The sequence below is a fragment of the Anopheles ziemanni genome, chromosome 3 (genome assembly GCF_943734765.1).
Source record: "Anopheles ziemanni chromosome 3, idAnoZiCoDA_A2_x.2, whole genome shotgun sequence".
NCBI lineage: Eukaryota > Metazoa > Arthropoda > Insecta > Diptera > Culicidae > Anopheles > Anopheles ziemanni.
Genome location: NC_080706.1, coordinates 31,357,434 through 31,382,245, shown reverse-complemented (window position 1 = coordinate 31,382,245; position 24,812 = coordinate 31,357,434). Strand labels below are relative to the sequence as shown.

Below are 24,812 nucleotides of genomic sequence, written 5' to 3'. Positions count from 1 at the left end.
CAGGAAGAAAGTCTAGAGCTAGACCGTATCCACAAGATGACGGACGTAGCACACGAGCTTGGCGCCCTTCGGTTGATAGTGGTAAGTACTGTCTGATCCTGGGAGTTGCATAAACCGAAGGATGTTTTCTGTAGCAACAGGTCTACCGAATTGCTCACATCATGAACTGCTATTTTTTCTCCGAATTTCCCTCCGGAACTTGCCGCCACGCTGGCTGCTGTTGGTACATAATTTAGCTAGAGCGAACGTGAAGCGGTGGAAACACAAATCGGGGTTAACAATTTGCGGCCAATTAATGTGCCGCATTCGGGTTCGAACTGTTTGGTAAACAATCGGTGAAATCGCCAAACCACCATCGGGGAGCACGTCGGGGTGGAATGCGGTTGGGTTTTGCGCCTTCCTTCGCGATGGTCTCTTCGGCCGGCCGCGAGTCATTAGACCGGCCCGATAGCCCCGACGCTACCGACGGCCTCAGCTCCTATGGTACTGGAAGAAAGATAAAATAAACGCACACACACACTCACACCCGCATTGACCAGAACTCAAAGCTCAATGTTTGGCAAGGTTGGCGCACGAAACCCAAACACAAGGGAAAGAGGTGTAACTCTAGCCCCGCATTTGATTGGTTTACTCGCTGCAATGGAACACAGTGCAGATGATTGCCGCCGCGAAACTGGAACTACCCGAAGACTTGGGAGCAGTAGGTCAGAGCAGTAGGTCTCCGAATCGGCCGCGAATCGGGGTGTAATTAATCGCCGGAATGGCCGGAAAAGGAATGCCGCCAGCCGGGGAAGTTACCCGGTGGCACGGTGGAGGAAAGAGAACTTCAACTCTTCGTACATTTATTGCCCAGTAATTAGGGAATTATATTTGCTCAGGTATATTGCCACTGTGGCTATGGAGCACTCAGGTTTGGACCTAGTTTACCCAAACGGTGCTTACCATTATATAATATTGATGAATTTTGCTGAAACTTATCCCGAACGCATGTAGTTGGAGTACTCATCTAAAACGCATCAATCAAACGTAAAAAGCACATAAAAACTTCCTATTTTGAGGTTCCACTCAGCATAACATTGTTTTTATATTCAATACGAAATGCATTATGCAAGTGTTTCGCATAACCAAAAACAATTGCATGAGAAATGTGTGGATGACATTCATATGGGATATTGCTTTAGGTCTCACACAACGCTTTCACTGGTCCATTGGTACTTCTCAATTTTGTGGCCATTTCTTCACCGCAATGGCTCTTGCATGGGAGTTTATGACTCACGAAATACCAAAGTGGTCGCGAACCAAAGTGGCAAAAGGCGTCATCTTGACTCATCGGCAGAAGATGATCGGTCTTGGGAGGCGCGGTGGAGCCATCGTCCGGTTGCTGCGATGCGGCGGTTACAAAAGCATATCATAAACGATGAAATAGGTCGTTCGGTAATGGATGCATTACCTAATGTTATTGAAGCGTATTTCTTGAAGCTGACAGCTAAATCAGTCCTCCCAACAAGGAGTCATAAATATGAGTCACACCTCCACTCGACAGCCGACTGGGCGTCACTCCGACGACTAGGTGCACCCCGTGACGCTAACCGCAATTAGTATGTTCCGTAGCACATCCGGAAATCTCCATATCTCCGGGGAGAGTAGAGGAGATAGAGAAGAAACGTAAGTATCCGTCAGAAAAAATATCAGTTACATAAGATTAGCACGGCTAACGTGGCTAGGAACGCGATTGCTCAAAAGTGCTCGTCCTATGGACATCTGCGAGATGCCTCAGATTGACGTGCTCTGCATCCCGTCTGGTCAGAAATATTCGGAGGTTCGAATTTTGACAGTGAACTGCCGCAGATTGGCACACCGTGAGTTATTTTTGTTTGGTTAGCCCTGTTGTCTGTTGTGTGTGGTTGGCCATTTTTCTTTAACTTTGATTTTGCTTTCGCAAATTACTTACAATGTCACCTCCAAAAGGGATTTATAAATATATTCCACCGTACGGCACGACGCTCCGGTGCACCTGAGCGACTTCTTCGTTCCCGTGCGACCTTCGGCGGATCGTGCGAGACAACGGCTGGGACTGTCGGAACAAAGATGTGACCGTGACCAAAGTGCCACTGATGGAGTCCAGTCCTCGGCGGCAACGCACCTCACGGACCGGGTGTAAACAGTCCAACGGAACGTGTGCTGATTCACGTCGTGTCTCAAACATCTTAGTACCGTTGTGCGGATGAACCGAAAGTCGACTCGGAATAAATGAAATTGATTTCATTCATTTCGTCGATCGTTGTGCACCGAGCACGACCGATCGATCGTCCGACTGAGGATTCGGATCTTTCTAGGATCGGGCTAGGGTAAGCTTTACCGTAGACGTCCAATGCTAGTTTTTCCCTTAACGGTAGCCCAAACAGACACGGTTTTCCTCTGATACCACCCTCGGTAAAGCATAATTAAACACAAAGGCAACGATCAATTTTTAAGTGAAATGTCTACCACCGTTAGAAGAAGTTCTATCACGATACGACTCTCCGAGACACCGGTAAGTGGAGGAGCTAGTATGCAGATATTACCTCACGGATTACAAACTGCAGGGTATATCGCTTGAAGTTTACATACAAAATACTCTTCTTCCTAAGACTCTTATACACTTTTAGACACTTCTACTTTCAAAGCGAACAGCTGTTTAAAAATCCACAACTATGCAGTCGGTCCAATCCTAGCACAGGATCCAAGAAGATGAAGTTTCGGGGAATGCGCTCGAAATAAAACACTCCCATGCCATGTGCTCACGCGTTAAACACTTGTTGAACATGTCGTCGTGTCTTTGCCTCGCGTAAGTTTTTCGTAAAATTTTCGAGCCGCGTTGCTAGGCGACGTTTTCGGCTCGTGGCAACTGGTTTTTGATGCTCGCCGATTACGCCACACTCACAAGGGGGTGGCACAATAGAAGAACCTCTAGTTTGCTCTTTATTCTGCTTGAATGTTTAGAAAAACGCACGCATCGGACCGTTTACGGCGTCCGAGAGGGCATCCTCGTTGCTTTATCAGTGTCAGTGTCTTTGATACACGTGGTTACATAAAAAGAATGAATGAGCTTATGCTAGTGAATCTTTGGCCGAGGATCCTTTTTTGTCCAATTTAAAATGCAGTAATATTTTGGATTTATTGCACGTTAACTATTATTTACGTTGCTTCTTCTAAGTGATGTTGTAGCTTAATGGCAGTGGAGCTGTATCACCATCTGCGTATCTGTGTATTGTATTGTGTAAGTTCCTCTATGACGGCCCATATCCTGGGGTGGTGGATGTATAAATCATTAGTAGGTTCTTAAAATGTCAAAAACTTTATAGATTTAAGAAACAAGACTGTTTGCAAAAACTAGCTTTCCATTTCTGCGGCCCATCGTGTTCGGGGATCCCGCTTGGACTAGATCACCGTTTTTGGCAGTGTTTGGCAAACGCCCCGACATTCCTTCGGGGTTATGAGTAAGTTCGCTACCGGTTAGAACCGCTACTATTTTTAGAGCGAAAGAGTACCACATACATCAGAGAGAGAGAGAGAGAGAGAGAGAGAGAGAGAGAGAGAGAGAGAGAGAGAGAGAGAGAGAGAGAGAGAGAGAGCAAGAGAAAGAGAGAGACGGGAGAGAAGGAAAAGAAAAATCAACCACAAACAAGCAAGATCGCGTGTGCTTGCACACGTTGCTCTGTGGCATACCGTAGATGCTGAGGAGGCAACAACTGATTTGTCCGACCCGCCACAAGGGCCTTGCTGCGAACTTGCACTTGAAGCTGTTTTCGGCCCTAGCGGCGAACCACAAATACCACAACAGCAGCAGCAGCAACAGCTGGGTGCGGACAGATTTATCTGGCGTTCATTAATTAACGGCAGCACGGTGTGGCACATTTCGGGACGCCGGATGGAATGATCGGAAAATCGGCTCGAAATATTCGGCGACTGTCAACCTATACCTGGCTGGACCCAATGGACTGATTTTTCCACTTGCCTCCCTCGCTCGCAAAAAGAGAAGAACACTTTATTAATTAAACACGACTCGAGTGTGACGCTCGCTGTAGGGCAAGGGATGGCCACCCGACGGCTAGAGAATTCCGTCAACTTGGCAATGAAAAACCTTTACCGAATACAGTACAGCTTCTCTTCGCTGTGTTGGTTGTTGATGTACCATACAGACCTATTTTTAAATGTACCTACACTGTTGGTGGGTTGATTAGGGAACTGTTTGGGGAGCGGGGCGTACAGGGCCGTTAGGGTTGTATGTGGCGCATAATTAATTTTCCTCTTCGGGAACCGTTCACGCCGTTGGAATGTCAAGGACGTAGGCGAGTCCTTGTAATGGGACGTTTATGCTTGCTTTGAGGAAAAACATACACAAACTAAAGGGAAAATATATTGAAACATCTAGTTAATCCCTGCCAAATACCGAAAGCGTATGTTTTTGCATAAATTCTAAAATTTCTCTCGAATTGATCATACGTCCATCGTGTGCTGCCAATCCTCTTCCGAGCTCCACTTATGCTACCCGAGCGATTCAAAGCAGGAAAACAGTACGGATGGCAAATGCGGCGATGTGCGATGGCAGCAGCATGATAAACCCACTGTATGGGAACCCGGGCCCGAAGCCGTAATCAATCGAAAGCAATCAACCGGCTTAACGACGGACATCGTTTGCAAACGTACCAACGCGATGGTGCATTGCGTAAGAGCAGCCACGTGGTCTAGCAAAAGGAGCTTTTGCATGTCCGGTTCGGTGCGTGTCGGTCGGTGCGATCTAGTCACTCCCAGCCAGACTGATGGACGGATGCCCGCCTCGCACCTGATAACATAATTCGAGTTTTCCGCACCGGCCGAATTATGCGCACATGGCGTGCAACCATTATGAGGTGGGGGTTTACTTCTGCCACCGGTGTTGGACCCGTTGTTTATCGAGTGTACCACCGCACCGAGCAGGTAAAATCATGTCTTTGAAGCCGACTTTTGTTTGCCGAAAGAAAAGCTTTTGTTGGGCTGGCTGTGTGGTCGTTCGCCGTGGTGGACATACTGAACGCAAAGCTATAAAGATCATTAAAAAACCATCAAGAAAAACGTCCAGTTTGACGTAACGCAATTGTGCACTTTGGTTGTGCCCTCCGGGACCAGCGGTTGGTGGTTAATGCTTTTATGCTTTCATAACTCAAGTTTGGCACTATAGTCTCCGTCCCGCTGGCTCCCTGATAAGCTCCGTATCAATATTAATGTCCATTTGTAATGGCTCAGTGAGAAAAGACAATTTTTTATAAATTAAAAAAGAAAATGATACAGGAGTTCAATGTGGCTTACGTGAAAGCAATGGAAAATACAATATACAATGTATTAATGAAAAAAACCCTTAGATTTGGGCCAACCTTTCATCATTTACCAAAGCAATTGTTCATCAATAATGAACAGAAAGTAAATGCCATATTTTAGAGAAACTCATATCAGTTGTAGGATTATATTTCTTTGTGTGTTGCCAACAAAGCAAGCATCGTTTAACTGTCCTTTCGAAAACAACAAATAGCGAAAGTTTAAATCAATTGAATGCAGCCCGCCGTGTATTGTTTATGATGATTTCAATTTTCGAGCATAGTTATGGAACACAATGATAAGTATTTCTCCTCAACTAACTATGAATTTGATACGTATCGTTTATGATAAAAATATTCGATAAATCGTAGAGCGTGATTCATTCTAGAAGGAAACAATTAAACGGGCAAATGTAACAAAACACAATTTAAATAGGCGAAAAAATTCCTTTGCGTCTCATGTGAACAGATAAAAACTGATGCGGATACCATCACGTACTGTACAGTATGTTGTTGTGTTTGGTAGGAATGTTACAGTTGGACGCCAGTCACGCGATGGACCGGTTAATTTTTTTATGCTTCTGTGGCAACGTCCAAACCATAAAATCAATACAGGCCAAGGCATTGGATGGTAGGTCATCGGTGGTTCCACACTTCCGGTTCACTGCAATTCTGTTGCATTTTTGTTTTTTTTTTTTTAAAGTACTCTGCACCCAGGTTCGGTATAACGGCAGCCGAAACATGATGATTTATCTCTTTCCTGACAGATGATTTCCCAAATTTCTCCGACCAGCCGCCAAGCGTGGCACGAAAGGGAAAGGAAAAATTTGCAAACAGACGCTAGTTGATTAGATTAATTAGAGAAATAAGAGGTCGATCCTCAACGCCACCTGGAGGCGCCTGGCAGCCTCCCATGGCCAAGCGTTAGTCGCGGATCGACACAAGATTTGGGATTTGAGCAGTTTTTTTTTCGTTTTGCTACGTTTCGATGTCTTTCTTTCTTGCCGACGCTCTCCGCCAATGACTTTCTATTTACCATCTGACTGTATGTGAGTGGGAAAGCCACTAAAGAAAACGCCACGTATGGTACTTTATACCGTTTTTTCCCCACAATGTAATGCACTCCATGCGCTAATCGAGCCACATTGGGCAATGGTACCTTCGGTGAGTACTTTGTGTGGGTTGTTTTGTTACTGAAGTTATTTTGTTTTCTTTTATTTATTTTTTTTTTGTTGCTGCCTACACCCTTCGAAAGCGACTTGCTGTTACTTTCCAATGGGAGCCAAATTGACCTACAATCGAAAGTGATGATCAAGATGCTAAGCTTGCGAGGCGCACAATGGCCCGGCGTTCATAAATTCCCGTTAGCTGGGAGAAAGAATGCTCTATCGGAGTCTTTCGGGGTGCACTGGGAGCCCTCGACGAAATTAACAACCTTAATAAGCACGGTGGTTTTAAGTTTTTCTTCATTTTCATCATCTTCGCGTTCTTCCTCGCAGCCGTTGTAATTAGGAGGAGATGTTTTCCAAAGGCGCAAGTCGAATTACCACCAGATGATTTATTTTCGACCGTGTGTGATTTCGAACCACCAGCATTTGCATCCCACTGCGATGGGAAGAGATCTTTAATGTCCGATGGTTTAATGGTTTCGAGCACCGACATGTTGATAAAACAATCTTGGAGATTTTCGTCTTAGATAAATTGAATAGTTGGGCGTCTTTAGATTTCTCTTTCTCAATTCAATAAGATAAAGAATTTTTTTTTTCCTACGATAACTTTCCTTACGATCATAGTTTAGATTCTAAATTTTCACTCTGGACGCTGTGAATCATGCTGATTATTTTAACTTTTTATGCATCTAAACCCTTCAACATGATCATATTCCCTCTTTCTCACAATTAGATAAAGCAAACCCCGAAAAAAAAAAATTGAAAGCTCAACCCGAAACGGTCCCAACACTGGCTCATTCCACCCTGATACGATCGCGGGTGTGATGATGACTGCATATTTCTTCCGTTTTCACCCACGTTTTTTCCAGCAGTCCATGCTTCGCTGGGCGAGAGGGAAAAAATGGACGGCCTTGAATGAGAAAGTAAAGGTGAAAATAAGTACACATTTGAAGTCAACCAATTTGACCTCAGTTAAACTTTATTCGCGCGATTTTCCCTCATTAACGCGCCGCTCGTAAGATGATGTGGAACAGAATCACTGTTAAATCAGTCCTTGGCAATGTCCGACCCGGAAAGTATGTTTAATCCACCAGGCGAGTAGCTTCCCGGCATCATAGAGCACGCATGATCTATTAAAATCATCGTTTGTGCGATGGTTGAATGATTGGAAAACATGTTTACTTAAACCGGAATAGTTTGTAAGGTAAAGTTCCACAATGAAAAAATATAAGACTGTCAATTCAATTCTCAACAAACAAAGGAGAAACACTGTTGTAACGTAATGAAATATAATTTTAAAGGGGATGAAATTACAATTTCAGAAGTAATTAATTAATCCTGCCCGTGTAAGTTACATAAGTACAGTGAAGAGGGGGTGATAATTTTTACCAAAAATCTTGGGCGATAACCAGGGCCGCCTAAACCTTCAGCAACGCCTATGCCATTCGTGCGAGTGTTCGATTAAGGCTTCGGCTCACCTCCTTCGCAGGGGTCAAGTGAAACATGCCCACACGCAAGCCGGCTTCCGTTGTATGAAAAATAGCAGGTTAGAAAAAAGAAGAAAAACGCAAAACGCTGCAGTTCCGGTAGAAGAACGGCAGCTCAAGAACTTAGCGACCGACTAACCCCGAAAGGCTTCCGATCAATAAAAGCTCCTGCCGCACGTTGCTGATCAGTTTGTAGCGTTCGATCATTCGAACTGAACAGTTCTAGCTCCACAAAAGTGTTCCATTCCAACGTTTCGAAGTTAGTTGGGAATACACTACCCGTTTGAGTCAACAGCACCGCAAAGAAGTACTTGTGCGTCCTCCAGCTGAGGAGGTGTCCTAAGCGTGCGTGTGCGCGTGTGTCTTGGCCAGTGAATCCTTTGGCTAAGTACCCACGAAATGGGTGGTATCGTATCGAGAGTGTTCCGTGGTGCACCAGAGCACACCAACTGTCAAAAATGCCAGAGAAGCTGTTGCATTTGTCTGGACACCGGCTTGGAACTAACGCAGCGCCGCTTGCTGCGGTTGGAAGAGCGCGACGCGTGGCGGCGCAGCCGGGCCGGAAGCCGAGCCAGCCGTCGTTTCCTGAGTGACGAAGAGGACGACGGTCTTCTGGACGAGGAGGAGCCGGAGCTACCGAGGACACGTCCTGCCTCGCGCCGCTCTCAGCGTAGACCGGCCGCGCAACGGCCACGACGACCGGCTCAGTCGGAACCCGAGGAGGAGGAGGAGCAAGAACCGGAGGAAGAACCGGCTGAGGAAGAACCGAGACGACGGGCACGGGCACCGGCTCGTCGGCAGACACAGGCTCGACGAGCACGCCGTGCTCGGCCACAGCAGCGCCAGGAGGAAGAACCGGAAGAGGAAGAACCTGAGGACGATCCCGAGCCGGAACCGGCACCACGGCCGGCTGCTCGTGCGGCGGGAACTCGCAGAGCAGGTCAGCAACAGAGGGGACAAACGCAGCGTCGTCCTCGGCCCCAGCCTGCCCAACAGCCCGAAGAGGAAGAAGAAGATCCCGAGCTGGAGGAGGAGGAAGAGGAGCAACAGCAACCAGCGACACGCGGCACGGGACGGCGTGCTCGGGGAAACCGAGCAGCGGCCGGTACGTCCAGGCGCCAGGCGGCCACACGTCGGCGTCCTAATCCACCAGCGGCTGAGGAGGAAGAGCTGGACGAAGATCCCGAGGAGCCTGCGGAGGAGCAAGAAACCCCAAGGCCACGCCAACAGCGTAGAGGCGGTCAGCGCACCCGAAATCAGCGTCCGAGAACGCAACAGCGACGTGCGCTGCGTCAGCCAGAAGAGGAACTCAGCTCCGGGTGGGAGGACGAAGAGGATGAGGAGACGGCTCGGGAAGCTCGTCTACGCCGGTTGGAACGTCGACTTCAGCGTGAGGAAGACCATATCCGCGAACGTATCCTGCGTGAGGAGGAACTTCGCCGGCAGCGGTCATGGCGTCGCCGGCAGCACCAGCTGTCTTTGGATCGACGCCAACAGCGTGATCCAGCGCCGGATGTGATGCGCGGCCCGAACGTGCGACGTCTGGTTGCTTGTTATGAGCTAAAGCGAAGTGACATCAGCGAAACCGATGCCCAGTCTTTACAGAACCTCTTCAATCCCGTCGACGAACATCCCATGCGGCAGTGTGGCGCGCGTTCACCAGTCCGATGTTGTATATCTTATTCGTTCCAAAACAAACAAAAATACCCCTAATGATATTATATTCTCACTTTTGAGCCACCACTTATTCAAAACCCCCCCATGGTAGGCAATAACATTAAACTCTTTGTATTCTTTTCTTGACTCGCCCATAGGATTCTCCACTGTCATCGAAGGTGGCCCTCTTCAATCAGACCGCTCAAAGCCACCGAGAGTCGCAACTGACCAATCCGTTCTCTGATGCACAGGCGACACGCGGCATGGCGAGGCTACAGATCAGCAAGGAGGAGTACGGAAAGTAAGTGAAAGGATCAGCCGAGAGCCTTGGCCGCATGAACCCTATGCTTTGCTCCAGATAACCCGTACAGCTCTAACCTAGCCCCAAAGTCGCGAAACCTAAGCTAACATTACGTAGCCTTGCGTCCAAAAATTAAGACTCTCCAAAAGCGCACATGAACTACACATGCTCTAGTGAAAGCTAGTTAGCTCATAAGCGCTTATTACCGTCGATACTAGCATCGGCCTTAGCTATACTAATACCAAGCTTGCAAAGTCTAGCCACACTTCCGGAGACATACTCCATCGTCCAGTATGTGCTGATATACACTGATGCGTTTAGTTTAGCATTTGCTTATGCAGTTTTTGGCCGCCTTTTGCTTACGTGTCCGATAGCCGTGATGTAACCTTGGGTAGACAAAAGTGGTTGCAGTGAGTACCACTAGCAATAATCAGGTTTTCCGAACGACACCGGCGCGCACATACAATTGGCATACATTCCAAAAGCGTCGTTACGCTTCAGCCGCTTCAGATCCTCCCATAGCCTCGAGTAATTTTGCTATCTGGCCAAGTGTAACGGATCCACCCTACCGGTAGGGGCTTCACTGTACATCGTTTTTGCAGACAGCTTTGGTTATAACTCGTTATTCAGTATTGGAAAATAAAACCCCTCGAAAACTTACATACACAACTAGCGGTACGCCCAAAAGGATCTACGTCCAGGAGAGTTGTATACAGGCGGACGTAGGCTAATAAGGATAAGTGGAGGCAACAATACAGTCGCACTTCTTCGCCACCCCGCATTCACAAGAACTGCCAAACTAGTCACCATTAGCTGAACTTCTTCTGTTAGCTTCGTCTACTATTTCACTGTTTGACTTTCCGGAAGCAGATCCTTTAGATTTTACACAACAATGGCAAATTCTTACATTTTTATTTAATAAAAAAGATTTTGTTATAGATTTCTTGATCTATCTTTCCTTGTCTCGATCACTAGGAGATATAGTATATTAGTTAAACTTTAAAGAAAGTATAATCTGATAACAACTTACATGCAATTATGCAATAAACTTTACCCCAATAAAAATATGTATTTAACAACTTTCTAACTTAGTACATAAGTAAACTAAAACAAAAGCTCGTAGTTGTCTCTTTGACTTATCCGAATTCTCTAGCTATATTGATCCGATCTCGTTTCTTTCTTTTTCCGTTTGCGCTCTTTGCTTCTGTAGACCAAAAGCGGGCAGCCTCACCGAATACCGAGGAAAGAAGGCAAACATTCAGGTGTACCAGGAAATGCTTGAATTGTGCCAGGTGATCGATGTTGATGGGCAGCCAGTATCGAAGAAGAATCCCGATATCAAAATGATCTACTTCGGCGAGCTGTTTAATGTAGGTATCAACAGTACGGATTTACCGTGAATGCATTAGTTGATTAGTGAACCAGACCGCTGCTCTCAAAGGCTTTTTGTAGACCTATATGTACCTAACTTTTATTTTTATTTAATTGAACAAAATATTCAATCTCAACCGACGTGTCCTTGCAGATCTACACACACATCAACGATAAACTGGTCGGTCTGTTGTTGCGTGCCCGCAAGCACGACCTTATTCAGTTTGAAGGTGAATGTTTGTTCCAGCGCCGTGACGATCATGTGCCGGTGTACCTCACGAAGCCTATCACCCAGATCCGGGACATCTTGGTCGGAAAGCAGACGGAAATTCGCCGCAGTTTGAGTCCCAACCCCCAACCCACCAATATGTTACCCTAGATCTTGCGACGTCAGTCAGGAGGCGAGGAGCAGAGCCGACAGGATTCGTGCAGACTAGCAAGTAGTAGTCTGACGGTCTTATTAGGAGCGTAAATAGACCTTGGGTGATCCCATGTTGTTTTAATTTACCAATATACCCCGCAGCACGAATGGCTGATTCCAATCAATTTCCCACTGTATATGTGTGTGTGAATGTATGTATGTTTTGTATGATCGTGGATTTGTTGTAAATGGCGGGAAAGTGACCAGGAACAATTGCCACACGTGATCGCGCACTTGTTTGGTCGTATATCTGTATATTTTGGTGGCTTGCGCAAGGCGCAAGATTTAGTAGCTGTTAGTTGTCGTAGCAACTCGGATCGCATTGTCAGTTACTTCCGGTTTGTGTCATTTACAGCTGAACCGTCCATGCTGGATAGTTCATGCTGGCAGATTCTTGGACTGTGCGAAATAAGGCCGATGCACCTAGAGCAGCACGAAGCCGTTTGAAGATTTAAATTTTTGTTACGTATTTCTATTACGATATTGTGTTCTCTTATTCGAACGCGTTCGTTCGACTGATTCCATGGATGTATACCAAAAAATCGAGAGGCAGAATTGAGGACGAGGAAGAAAATGCGAGTGCTGCGTAGCAATATATGGAACCAAATAGCAATAGTTAAGAAAAAATATCTCCTTATCAAAACTATCCGTGTACCCCTTTCTGCCCCCACTCTTTATTTAACATATTGTTTTCGTTTTTGCATGGAGCCTCTCTTCCAGGTTTATTTCGTTAGCTTTGCTTTTAGATTTTGAGTTTCGATATGCTTTGGGCCCGATTGTCAGTAGTGACAGTATTAAGCTAGTTGTAAGGCCTACATCCAGGAAAAAATGAAAAGATTTAGCAATACACTCGTACTTTATAGTAGTGGAATGGACCGTAATCGTAGTTTTCCGTCATCCGAAGATGATTCGCTGTTAGAAACATTTGGAAGAAAATAAATAAAATCAAACCACATGGAAGCTAAACCACAATCTTTTGTTTCTCGAGTGATCTTTAGAAGATAAGGTTTAGAAAAAGAAAGAAAAAGGTAAGATAGCTGTGAACATATTATGTCGAGAAGAAACAGGTTGATTGAGACAAATAATTCAATAAATAAAAATTCTTCAATAAATTTTCATTTGTAAAAATTAAATTATTGAGATCATCCTGATTGGTGGGACGAAAACGGCGGTACCTGTCAGTTTTCTCGACGCTGTCTCATACAAAACATAAAATTCGCTTTTTTCAAAGTGTTATTCACCTTTTGCATGGGACAGCGTCGAGAAAACTGACAGGTACCGTCGTTTTCGGCCCTGCTAATCATGATGACCTCATATGTTTTTAGCTCGGGGTCCACACTACAGCGCGACGTCCCGTCACAAAACGCGACGTCGTCTGACAGGCGGCCGAACTCCCGTTTCAAAAGTAGCCCAGTTTCGGCAGAACAATCGCGCAAGCCAAGCGCGACAGAGGTAGGGGAGTATGTGGAAATATGTATCACATTGGGGCGCAAACTCGGCTAAAATTTTTTGTTGAATTTTGAGGTAGTAATGCATGATATTTTCTTAGCTACGTATTTTATGCACCCTGAGTGAGTTTGGCGCTTCTACATTTGAAATTCACTGAGAAAACCACTTAAAACAACCATCGACGATATTTTGCCCCACCGTAGGAGGTATATATTTCTCCGTCATCTCCTACTTGTTGAAGAGCAGTTTGTTTACGTTTCGGCACCCGAAAAAACTTTGGTAAAAATATCAATTAAAACATAGTTTGATAACTGAATTACATTTGTGAAGCCTAAAAATAAGTAGTACAACGAAAAATCCGATGTTTCGTGAAGACTATTGGTCGTTTTGTTCGCGTTTGTGATTCGGTTTGTTTACGTTTTTGTCCAGCTGTCGGTTTGTTTACGTTTCGAATTGACATTTGACAAGAGCTAGCGCGACGTCGCGTTTTTCGCTGCTTCTACACTAGCGCGATTTGTGCGACATTTTTTTTGTATGGAGTTCGGCCGCCTGTCAGGCGACGTCGCGTTTCGTGACGGGACGTCGCGCTGTAGTGTGGACCCCAAGTAACACGCTTTCCAGACTGCACTGTCGCGTAACGCGACGTCGCCTGACAGGCGCTGAACTCCATGCAAAAAAACCTAGCGCGATTCGTGCGACATCGCGCAAGGTTTTTTTTATATGATAAGGAGCTTATATTATATTTTTTATATTTATATTTTTTATATCATAAGGAGCTTCCATACATTCATCTAGGGATGTTTTCATCTATTCATTCGATATAACGCGCTGGTTCCGGTTCTGAAAAGAGAGAAATCGTTTTTTTTTCTTTTTTGTTATTTTACCAGGAGAAAGATCTTCTGGTTCGGGAGGGCAAGTGTTATCCCCGATCAAGACACCCATTCTCCTAAGAGAATGGGTAGTGTGGGATTCCTACCCACTAAGAAAACTCCTGGGACATGAGTATTTTTATTTTTTTCTTTTTTTTATCTTTTTTTTTAGTTTGGAATACTCAAATGTAATCGGTTAAAGGGTTAATGAAGCTTCGGGCGTCGTGTTTCTTGGTTTTGCTACATAGTAGCAAGATCATCCATTGCCTCGGCATACGGGAAGATGTTCATTGATTATGGGAATCTTCGCAGTTGAAGCCGTAACTGCCGCCGGTAAATCGGTAATAGCTGCCTCTTTTCACCAAATGTAGCTTTAGAAATGCATTGCAATGCACTCTTTCTAGCACACCTTTTTCTCAGACATTTGGAAGGCATATCGGAACACCCCCAAAGATATGCAATTGATGGACCACTGAATAATTTTACAGTTTTTTTTATTTTACAGACTGGTCTTCTTTGGGAATATTCTGATTGGAACATCCCCAAAGGACCACTCTATATTTTATATAAAAAAAAATGTTTTTTTTTGAGTTTTAAAGATTGATCTTCTTTTGGAATATTCTGATCAGAAAATCCCCGAAGGACCACTCAATATTTTTTTATAAATTTTTTTTTTTATTTTAGAGACTGATCTTCTTTGGGAATATTCGGATTGGAACATCCCCAAAGGACCGCTCAATATTTTTTTTATAAAAAATATTTTTGTTTTTAGTTTTAGAGACTGATCTTCTTTGGGAATATTCTGATCGGAACATCCCAAAAGGACCAATCAATAATTTTTTTATAAAATTTTTTTGTGTTTTTTTAGAGACTGATCTTCTTTGGGAATATTTTGATCGGAACATCCCCAAAGGACCAATCAATAAATTTTTTTATAAAAAATAATTTTTGTTTTTTTAATTTTACAGACTGATCTTCTGTGAGAGTATTCTAATATGCTTGCAAATGCTTGAAGATATGCAGTGTTAGAAAGAGCGCATCGAATCGGATTTGTAAAGCCACGTTTTCGGAAAAGAGGCTGCTATTACCGCATTACCCGCCGCAGTTAGGGCTTCAACGGCGAAGGTTGCCATAATCAAGGCACATCTTTCCGTGTGCCGAGGCAAAGGCTGTATGCATACAGCAAAACCAGTAGACACGGCACACGAGGCTTCATTTTGCCTTTACCCGATTATTATTAAATTACATTTAAAAAAAAAGAAAAGAAAAGAAAGAGAGAAAAGTAAATACATAATTAATCGATTACTGAAAAACTATTAAACATCAGAAGAAAATTTCCTCATTTTCATCAATATCCGAGAGTCTCGGTTTCTTCGTGATCTGAAAATAAATAAAACGAAAGTTGCTTAAATACCATTCTTCAATCTAAAAACACCTTATTATACGAAAAAGTTGTTTATATCTACTTACAGGCCTATAATTTCTATCTCTATACCTATATTTGTAATATATTGGAATCTGGGTGTTCCTCCTGCGTTCTTTTTCTTCCGGTGTATAGCCATATTTGTCGTTGTCTAAGGTGGTGAACAATGTTTTAAATCCTTCGCGTCTATTTGGTGATTTTCTTTGGCAATCTACACATTTCCCCACCAGATTTCCCATTGTCGGTGAAGACCTTTTCTTTCTGCAAAATATAAAGTTCAGAAAGGCGCTAAGTATAGTTGTTGTTTGGGTTGAGCGCCTTTTTGAGCGGGAGCGAATAATATCACATCTGCATGCCATCTCGTCTCATAAACAATTGATTCTAAATGAGTGCTGCGTTTGATTTATAAACATTTTTGTTACATTTTCCACAATCAGACTACTTGATGCGAAGTTTGGTTGACTAATTTCCCATTTTTTTAATTTCTCAACAACCACGGTAGGCTGTGCGTTTATATAGTTTTGTTTCAGTGCGTGCGGATTCGTAGCTCAAAACGATTAGTATATATGAAAATAAATGAATCAAATTCAACCACTAGAAGAGAGGATGGCAACATTCGAACCAATTTAATCCACTGAAATCCACCAAATGCTCGTATCGCGAATTGACTAGTGTTGCATCTTATACACATATAGAAAGTGAATCGAACTAAACATGTCGAGGAAAAGTTTGTTTTCATAAGGAGCTTCCATACATTCATCTAGGGATGTTTTCATCTATTCATTCGATACAACGCGCTGGTTCCGGTTCTGAAAAGAGAGAAATCGTTTTTTTTTCTTTTTTGTTATTTTACCAGGAGAAAGATCTTCTGGTTCGGGAGGGCAAGTGTTATCCCCGATCAAGACACCCATTCTCCTAAGAGAATGGGTAGTGTGGGATTCCTACCCACTAAGAAAACTCCTGGGACATGAGTATTTTTATTTTTTTCTTTTTTTTATCTTTTTTTTTAGTTTGGAATACTCAAATATAATCGGTTAAAGGGTTAATGAAGCTTCGGGCGTCGTGTTTCTTGGTTTTGCTACATAGTAGCAAGATCATCCATTGCCTCGGCATACGGGAAGATGTTCATTGATTATGGGAATCTTCGCCGTTGAAGCCGTAACTGCCGCCGGTAATTCGGTAATAGCTGCCTCTTTTCACCAAATGTAGCTTTAGAAATGCATTGCAATGCACTCTTTCTAGCACACCTTTTTCTCAGACATTTGGAAGGCATATCGGAACACCCCCAAAGATATGCAATTGATGGACCACTGAATAATTTTGCCGTTTTTTTTTTATTTTACAGACTGGTCTTCTTTGGGAATATTCTGATTGGAACATCCCCAAAGGACCACTCTATATTTTATATAAAAAAAAATGTTTTTTTTTGAGTTTTAAAGATTGATCTTCTTTTGGAATATTCTGATCAGAAAAAAATTTTTTTTTTATAAAATTTTTTTTTTTTGATTTTAGAGACTGATCTTCTTTGGGAATATTCGGATTGGAACATCCCCAAAGGACCGCTCAATAATTTTTTTATAAAAAATATATTTTTTTTTAGTTTTAGAGACTGATCTTCTTTGGGAATATTCTGATCGGAACATCCCAAAAGGACCAATCAATAATTTTTTTATAAAATTTTTTTGTGTTTTTTTAGAGACTGATCTTCTTTGGGAAAATTTGGATCGGAACATCCCCAAAGGACCAATCAATAAATTTTTTTATAAAAAATAACTTTTGTTTTTTTAAATTTTAGAGACGGATCTTCTGTGAGAGTATTCTAATATGCTTGCAAATGCTTGAAGATATGCAGTGTTAGAAAGAGCGCATCGAATCGGATTTGTAAAGCCACGTTTTCGGAAAAGAGGCTGCTATTACCGCATTACCCGCCGCAGTTAGGGCTTCAACGGCGAAGGTTGCCATAATCAAGGCACATCTTTCCGTGTGCCGAGGCAAAGGCTGTATCTTCTTCTTCTTCTTGGCGTAACGACCTCTTGGTCATGCCTGCCCGTTAAGGGCTTACGAGACTTGTTTCCCTGTTGTACGTGGATAGTCAGTCCTCTCGTACAGGGGAGGGTCCGGTCTCGGTTGGGATTCGAACCCACGCCGTCGAGGTGGTGAGCCCCGGCGCTCATGGGACGATTTTCTAACCGGCGATACCGCTCGGCTGTCGCGGACAGCAAAGGCTGTATGCATACAGCAAAACCAGTAGACACGGCACACGAGGCATCATTTTGCCTTTACCCGATTATTATTAAATTACATTTTTAAAAAAAGAAGAAAAGAAAAGAAAGAAAGAAAACTAATTACATAATTAATCGATTACTGAAAAACTATTAAACATCAGAAGAAAATTTCCTCATTTTCATCAATATCCGAGAGTCTCGGTTTCTTCGTGATCTGAAAATAAATAAAACGAAAGTTGCTTAAATACCATTCTTTAATCTAAAAACACCTTATTATACGAAAAAGTTGTTTATATCTACTTACAGGCCTATAATTTCTATCTCTATACCTATATTTGTAATATATTGGAATCTGGGTGTTCCTCCTGCGTTCTTTTTCTTCCGGTGTATAGCCATATTTGTCGTTGTCTAAGATGGTGAACAATTTTTTAAATCCTTCGCGTCTATTTGGTGATTTTCTTTGGCAATCTACACATTTCCCCACCACATTTCCCATTGTCGGTGAAGACCTTTTCTTTCTGCAAAATATAAAGTTCAGAAAGGCGCTAAGTATAGTTGTTGTTTGGGTTGAGCGCCTTTTTGAGCGGGAGCGAATAATATCACATCTGCATGCCATCTCGTCTCATAAACAATTGATTCTAAATGAGTGCTGCGTTTGATTTATAAACATTTTTGTTACATTTTCCACAATCAGACTACTTGATGCGAAGTTTGGTTGACTAATTTCCCATTTTTTTAATTTCTCAACAACCACGGTAGGCTGTGCGTTTATATAGTTTTGTTTCAGTGCGTGCGGATTCGTAGCTCAAAACGTTTAGTATATATGAAAATAAATGAATCAAATTCAACCACTAGAAGAGAGGATGGCAACATTCGAACCAATTTAATCCACTGAAATCCACCAAATGCTCGTATCGCGAATTGACTAGTGTTGCATCTTATACACATATAGAAAGTGAATCGAACTAAACATGTCGAGGAAAAGTTTGTTTTCATAAGGAGCTTCCATACATTCATCTAGGGATGTTTTCATCTATTCATTCGATACAACGCGCTGGTTCCGGTTCTGAAAAGAGAGAAATCGTTTTTTTTCTTTTTTGTTATTTTACCAGGAGAAAGATCTTCTGGTTCGGGAGGGCAAGTGTTATCCCCGATCAAGACACCCATTCTCCTAAGAGAATGGGTAGTGTGGGATTCCTACCCACTAAGAAAACTCCTGGGACATGAGTATTTTTATTTTTTTCTTTTTTTTATCTTTTTTTTTAGTTTGGAATACTCAAATGTAATCGGTTAAAGGGTTAATGAAGCTTCGGGCGTCGTGTTTCTTGGTTTTGCTACATAGTAGCAAGATCATCCATTGCCTCGGCATACGGGAAGATGTTCATTGATTATGGGAATCTTTGCCGTTGAAGCCGTAACTGCCGCCGGTAAATCGGTAATAGCTGCCTCTTTTCACCAAATGTAGCTTTAGAAATGCATTGCAATGCACTCTTTCTAGCACACCTTTTTCTCAGACATTTGGAAGGCATATCGGAACACCCCCAAAGATATGCAATTGATGGACCACTGAATAATTTTGCCGTTTTTTTTTTATTTTACAGACTGGTCTTCTTTGGGAATATTCTGATTGGAACATCCCCAAAGGACCACTCTATATTTTATATAAAAAAAATGTTTTTTTTTGAGTTTTAAAGATTGATCTTCTTTTGGAATATTCTGATCAGAAAATCCCCGAAGGACCACTCAATATTTTTTTATAAAATTTTTTTTTTTGATTTTAGAGACTGATCTTCTTTGGGAATATTCGGATTGGAACATCCCCAAAGGACCGCTCAATAATTTTTTTATAAAAAATATTTTTTTTTTTAGTTTTAGAGACTGATCTTCTTTGGGAATATTCTGATCGGAACATCCCAAAAGGACCAATCAATAATTTTTTTATAAAATTTTTTTGTGTTTTTTTAGAGACTGATCTTCTTTGGGAATATTTTTATCGGAACATCCCCAAAGGACCAATCAATAAATTTTTTTATAAAAAATAATTTTTGTTTTTTTAAATTTTAGAGACTGATCTTCTGTGAGAGTATTCTAATATGCTTGCAAATGCTTGAAGATATGCAGTGTTAGAAAGAGCGCATCGAATCGGATTTGTAAAGCCACGTTTTCGGAAAAGAGGCTGCTATTACCGCATTACCCGCCGCAGTTAGGGCTTCAACGGCGAAGGTTGCCATAATCAAGGCACATCTTTCCGTGTGCCGAGGCAAAGGCTGTATGCATACAGCAAAAGCAGTAGACACGGCACACGAGGCATCATTTTGCCTTTACCCGATTATTATTAAATTACATTTTTAAAAAAAGAAGAAAAGAAAAGAAAGAGAGAAAAGTAAATACATAATTAATCGATTACTGAAAAACTATTAAACATCAGAAGAAAATTTCCTCATTTTCATCAATATCCGAGAGTCTCGGTTTCTTCGTGATCTGAAAATAAATAAAACGAAAGTTGCTTAAATACCATTCTTCAATCTAAAAACACCTTATTATACGAAAAAGTTGTTTATATCTACTTACAGGCCTATAATTTCTATCTCTATACCTATATTTGTAATATATTGGAATCTGGGTGTTCCTCCTGCGTTCTTTTTCTTCCGGTGTATAGCCATATTTGTCGTTGTCTAAGATGGTGAACAATTTTTTAAATCCTTCGCGTCTATTTGGTGATTTTCTTTGGCAATCTACACATTTCCCCACCAGATTTCCGATTGTCGGTGAAGACCTTTTCTTTCTGCAAAATATAAAGTTCAGAAAGGCGGTAAGTATAGTTGTTGTTTGGGTTGAGCGCCTTTTTGAGCGGGAGCGAATAATATCACATCTGCATGCCATCTCGTCTCATAAACAATTGATTCTAAATGAGTGCTGCGTTTGATTTATAAACATTTTTGTTACATTTTCCACAATCAGACTACTTGATGCGAAGTTTGGTTGACTAATTTCCCATTTTTTTAATTTCTCAACAACCACGGTAGGCTGTGCGTTTATATAGTTTTGTTTCAGTGCGTGCGGATTCGTAGCTCAAAACGTTTAGTATATATGAAAATAAATGAATCAAATTCAACCACTAGAAGAGAGGATGGCAACATTCGAACCAATTTAATCCACTGAAATCCACCAAATGCTCGTATCGCGAATTGACTAGTGTTGCATCTTATACACATATAGAAAGTGAATCGAACTAAACATGTCGAGGAAAAGTTTGTTTTCATAAGGAGCTTCCATACATTCATCTAGGGATGTTTTCATCTATTCATTCGATACAACGCGCTGGTTCCGGTTCTGAAAAGAGAGAAATCGTTTTTTTTTTCTTTTTTGTTATTTTACCAGGAGAAAGATCTTCTGGTTCGGGAGGGCAAGTGTTATCCCCGATCAAGACACCCATTCTCCTAAGAGAATGGGTAGTGTGGGATTCCTACCCACTAAGAAAACTCCTGGGACATGAGTATTTTTATTTTTTTCTTTTTTTATCTTTTTTTTTAGTTTGGAATACTCAAATGTAATCGGTTAAAGGGTTAATGAAGCTTCGGGCGTCGTGTTTCTTGGTTTTGCTACATAGTAGCAAGATCATCCATTGCCTCGGCATACGGGAAGATGTTCATTGATTATGGGAATCTTTGCCGTTGAAGCCGTAACTGCCGCCGGTAATTCGATAATAGCTGCCTCTTTTCACCAAACGTAGCTTTAGACATGCGATTCAGAGCACTCTTACCGAGAGCTGGTATAAAAAGTAGAAAAGATGGTAAAAATGTAATATGTTACTTGAGGCAAGGTACATTTGTGGAAATCGGTAATCGGTTCATTCAATGCGTCGCATGTACAAATTCGATCAAAAGCGATCATTAAGATATTAACATCATAGTAATTTAAATTTCATAACTTTCTGTATACTTGGGTTAGTGGTTTAGTTACCGGCAAGTACCTGCAACAGTGCTAACGGCTTCTTGCCTCTTGCACTTGCCGGCGTGCGAATCAACTTAAGAGAAAGGGGTCTTGTGTCCACATACACATAGGATCATTTCGCTGAAGCATTAATTGTAAAATGCTATTCAGTCTCTTATTTGACTAAAAGCAATTGTCGTTTCAAGTTAGATTTTGTTGCTGTTGGGATAAAAAGTTTAATTGACAAAAAGCTGCTGGAACTTTCCCGCAGTTCAACGTTTTCGTCCATCGTACCACAAGGGTTTCGATGTGTCAAATGTGATACGCCTTTGTGCTATACCTTCTCATCTGTACAAACATTGGCTGTCAAACTTGTGCTGTCAAAAGTGAGGGACGCATACCAGATTGTCACAACTTTAATAATTTTGGAGCGCGCTGGGTTTTGCGGAAAGAAATACAATTTCTAATAGATACAGCAAGCTACGCTGCATTTTCATCATTTTGTGTAGTGCGGAACTGTACCTGTTATCGACTGAGCAACAATTTGTCGAAAATGGCAGACGAAGGAAACGAAGATAGTTGGTTGTACGGTGGTTCCCACCAGGATGGCATTGCGGGAGGCGACTCGATTCCAGCTACCGAGACCGACGGTGCCGGTAGCGAGAAAAATCCCTTGTGGGACGAAGAACACGAGGAATCATCATCAGCGGCCATGCACGATGCGGGAGACTTTGGTAAAAAGCGTCGTGCCTCTAACGAACCAAAAAACACGGATGAAACTTCCGGCGAGGTCTCATCAGCCACCGCCGGTAACGGATTATCCAGCCACGACCAGCAGTGCGACGATAATGCCATGGATGCAAGCGATTTGCAGGAATCAGGGGGCGTAGGAGACGAACCGGATGAAAGCCAGGACGATTCACAGCTGATGGATGATGATCCGATCGAATCTGGCAAACGTAAACAAAGCGATGCAAGTGCCAAGGAAGGAAGTGGCCGTTCGGAAGGGAAAGACGAGGGTGATGATGGAGAGTATAAAGAAAAGCGGAAACAATCGTCCGGAGAGGAAAAGGTTGGGGATGACAATGGAAAAGATAAGGGAGGGCTCAGTGACATGGAGAGCGACATCGATAGTGACGAGGACGACGATATTAATGTCGTGATCGGAGACATCAAATCTGGACCTAGCTATAACATCATCAAACAGCGTGGCCCCATTTTACCCAACCAGACGGCATCGAATGCGGCTGGCGTAACGGACAAAACGAAGCAACCGGCAGGGAAGTTCAGCATGGAAGAGTTCGAAAGTGTTGGCACAATAAATGGTGTGCCAGCACACGAGTTTAGCATCGACTCGCTGGATGAGAAACCGTGGCGTAAACCCGGTGCGGACATTACCGATTACTTCAATTACGGATTCAACGAGGAAACCTGGCGTTCATACTGCGAGCGACAGAAGCGTATGCGGCAGCACGAAAGCGGTGTGGGAATGGCCGGCCTGACGATTAACAATCCGCAGGCGGCTCCACCGATCGGCATGAACATGGGAATGCGAGACATGCGACGATCGGGTGGACCGATGGGCGGCGGACCGATGGGTGGACCGAGAAAGATGAACGGTCCGATCGAGGTGATCGGTGGTGGACCGGGCGGACCGATGGGCGGAGGGCCAATGGGTGGTGGAGGTGGAGGTCGGCGTGATGACGGCATGGGAATGTCGAGTCAACCTAAGGAAAATGTAATTCAGGTGATGACGGCCGATCGCCGAGAGTACAGTCGGACCGTTGTTGGTAACAAGTACGAGCCATCGATGGGAGGACCACCAGGTTTCGGCGGAGGACCACCAGATTTTTACCTACCAGAGGTCGAATATTCCGATTACTACGATCCTATGCAGGAGACACAGTGGGGTAACGACAATGGCAACTGGCAACCGTCAGGCATTAAAACACTTACACCCGGACCACCGATGATGGGTCACCCGGGAATGGGTGGTATGCCCCCACAACAGCAACAACAGCACATGGATATGATGGGAGGCGGTGGAGGTGAGAGGATGGTCATGCCACCACCCCAACAGATGCAACCCGGTATGGGCCCCGGAGGTCCCGGAATGGGTCCCGGTGGAGGAAGGATACATCCACCCGGAATGCCCCCAGGCGCGCGAGGTGACATTCGAAATCCGAACGATCGTAAGCGAGGAGATCCGCGCGATCAGCGGGATCGTGATCGGGAACGAGAACAACGCGATCGCAGGGACCGGGAGCGAGACCGTGAGCGCGAACGAGAGCGTGATCGTGATCGAGAGCGCGAACGGGAGCGAAAGGAACGCGAGCGGGGTGAGCATAGATCCGACCGTGAGGGTTCTGTTGTCGTCCCCAAGGAGGAGGTACCTGGAGACGGGGCGGTCGCTCTAGGTGCGGCAGGAACAATAATCCCGGTTGGTACTCCATCACTACCAGCCACCTCCGGATCTCGGGACGATAAAGACAAACGTTCCACAAAACCAGATCGGCATAAAGATCGGTAAGTTTCGCTTATTATGAGACGTTTGGTGCCTCTGTAATGCATGCATTCTTTGTCTCTTCTTTTAGCCACCGCGAACGTTCCCGAAGCCGAGAGAGGTCCAAATCGCGACGTTCAGATCGCAGTCGCGAGAGGGAGCAGCGTCACAGTCGCGATAAGAAAAAGTCCCACCGGAAGGATAAAGAAGATGGCGAATGAGCATGGGAGTTGACGATTTTCAGTTCAAATAGCTCAATTCATGGCTATAGGTCGAAATATTGAACTACTTATTCGTAAAAATAAAATAAAAGTTAAATACAGCTGCACGAAACCGATATCGCTTGGATGGAAGATATCGGTTCGAACAAAAAAAAAATTATGTATAATAAATCGTGTACCATTAAGTATAGATAAAAATATTGTTTCTGCATAAAGTTAGCACATTTAGTAAATGTTTCTTTTACTGAAAGGAAAAAGAAATTTCCACTTGAAATTGAAATTTACATCACTCGCCCTCAAGTGGTATAAATGAAGCTGACATATCGACTTGACACTTCAATAAGATTCGACCAGCAAACATACGCATACACACATGCTGTTGTTGAAATGGAAATGAAAACAAAAACAAAATAGCGTTTTCTCGACTGGTGGTAGTGGTGAGAAGCTGGTG

The 24,812-nt window shown here is 43.3% G+C and overlaps 2 protein-coding genes across 2 annotated transcripts; both read left to right on the top strand.

The window, feature by feature from the left end:
* Positions 1-2,479: 2,479 nt before the first annotated feature.
* LOC131288078 (actin-binding Rho-activating protein-like) lies at positions 2,480-11,696 on the top strand. Its single transcript, XM_058317177.1, has 4 exons — positions 2,480-2,533; positions 9,804-9,946; positions 11,157-11,316; positions 11,472-11,696. Exons 1-4 carry the CDS (start codon positions 2,480-2,482, stop codon positions 11,694-11,696), a joined length of 582 nt encoding a protein of 193 aa, XP_058173160.1.
* A 10,376-nt stretch (positions 11,697-22,072) lies between these two features.
* Positions 22,073-24,541, top strand: LOC131286067 (pre-mRNA 3'-end-processing factor FIP1). Its single transcript, XM_058314932.1, has 2 exons — positions 22,073-24,163; positions 24,232-24,541. Exons 1-2 carry the CDS (start codon positions 22,191-22,193, stop codon positions 24,359-24,361), a joined length of 2,103 nt encoding a protein of 700 aa, XP_058170915.1. The 5' UTR covers positions 22,073-22,190; the 3' UTR covers positions 24,362-24,541.
* Positions 24,542-24,812: the final 271 nt, after the last annotated feature.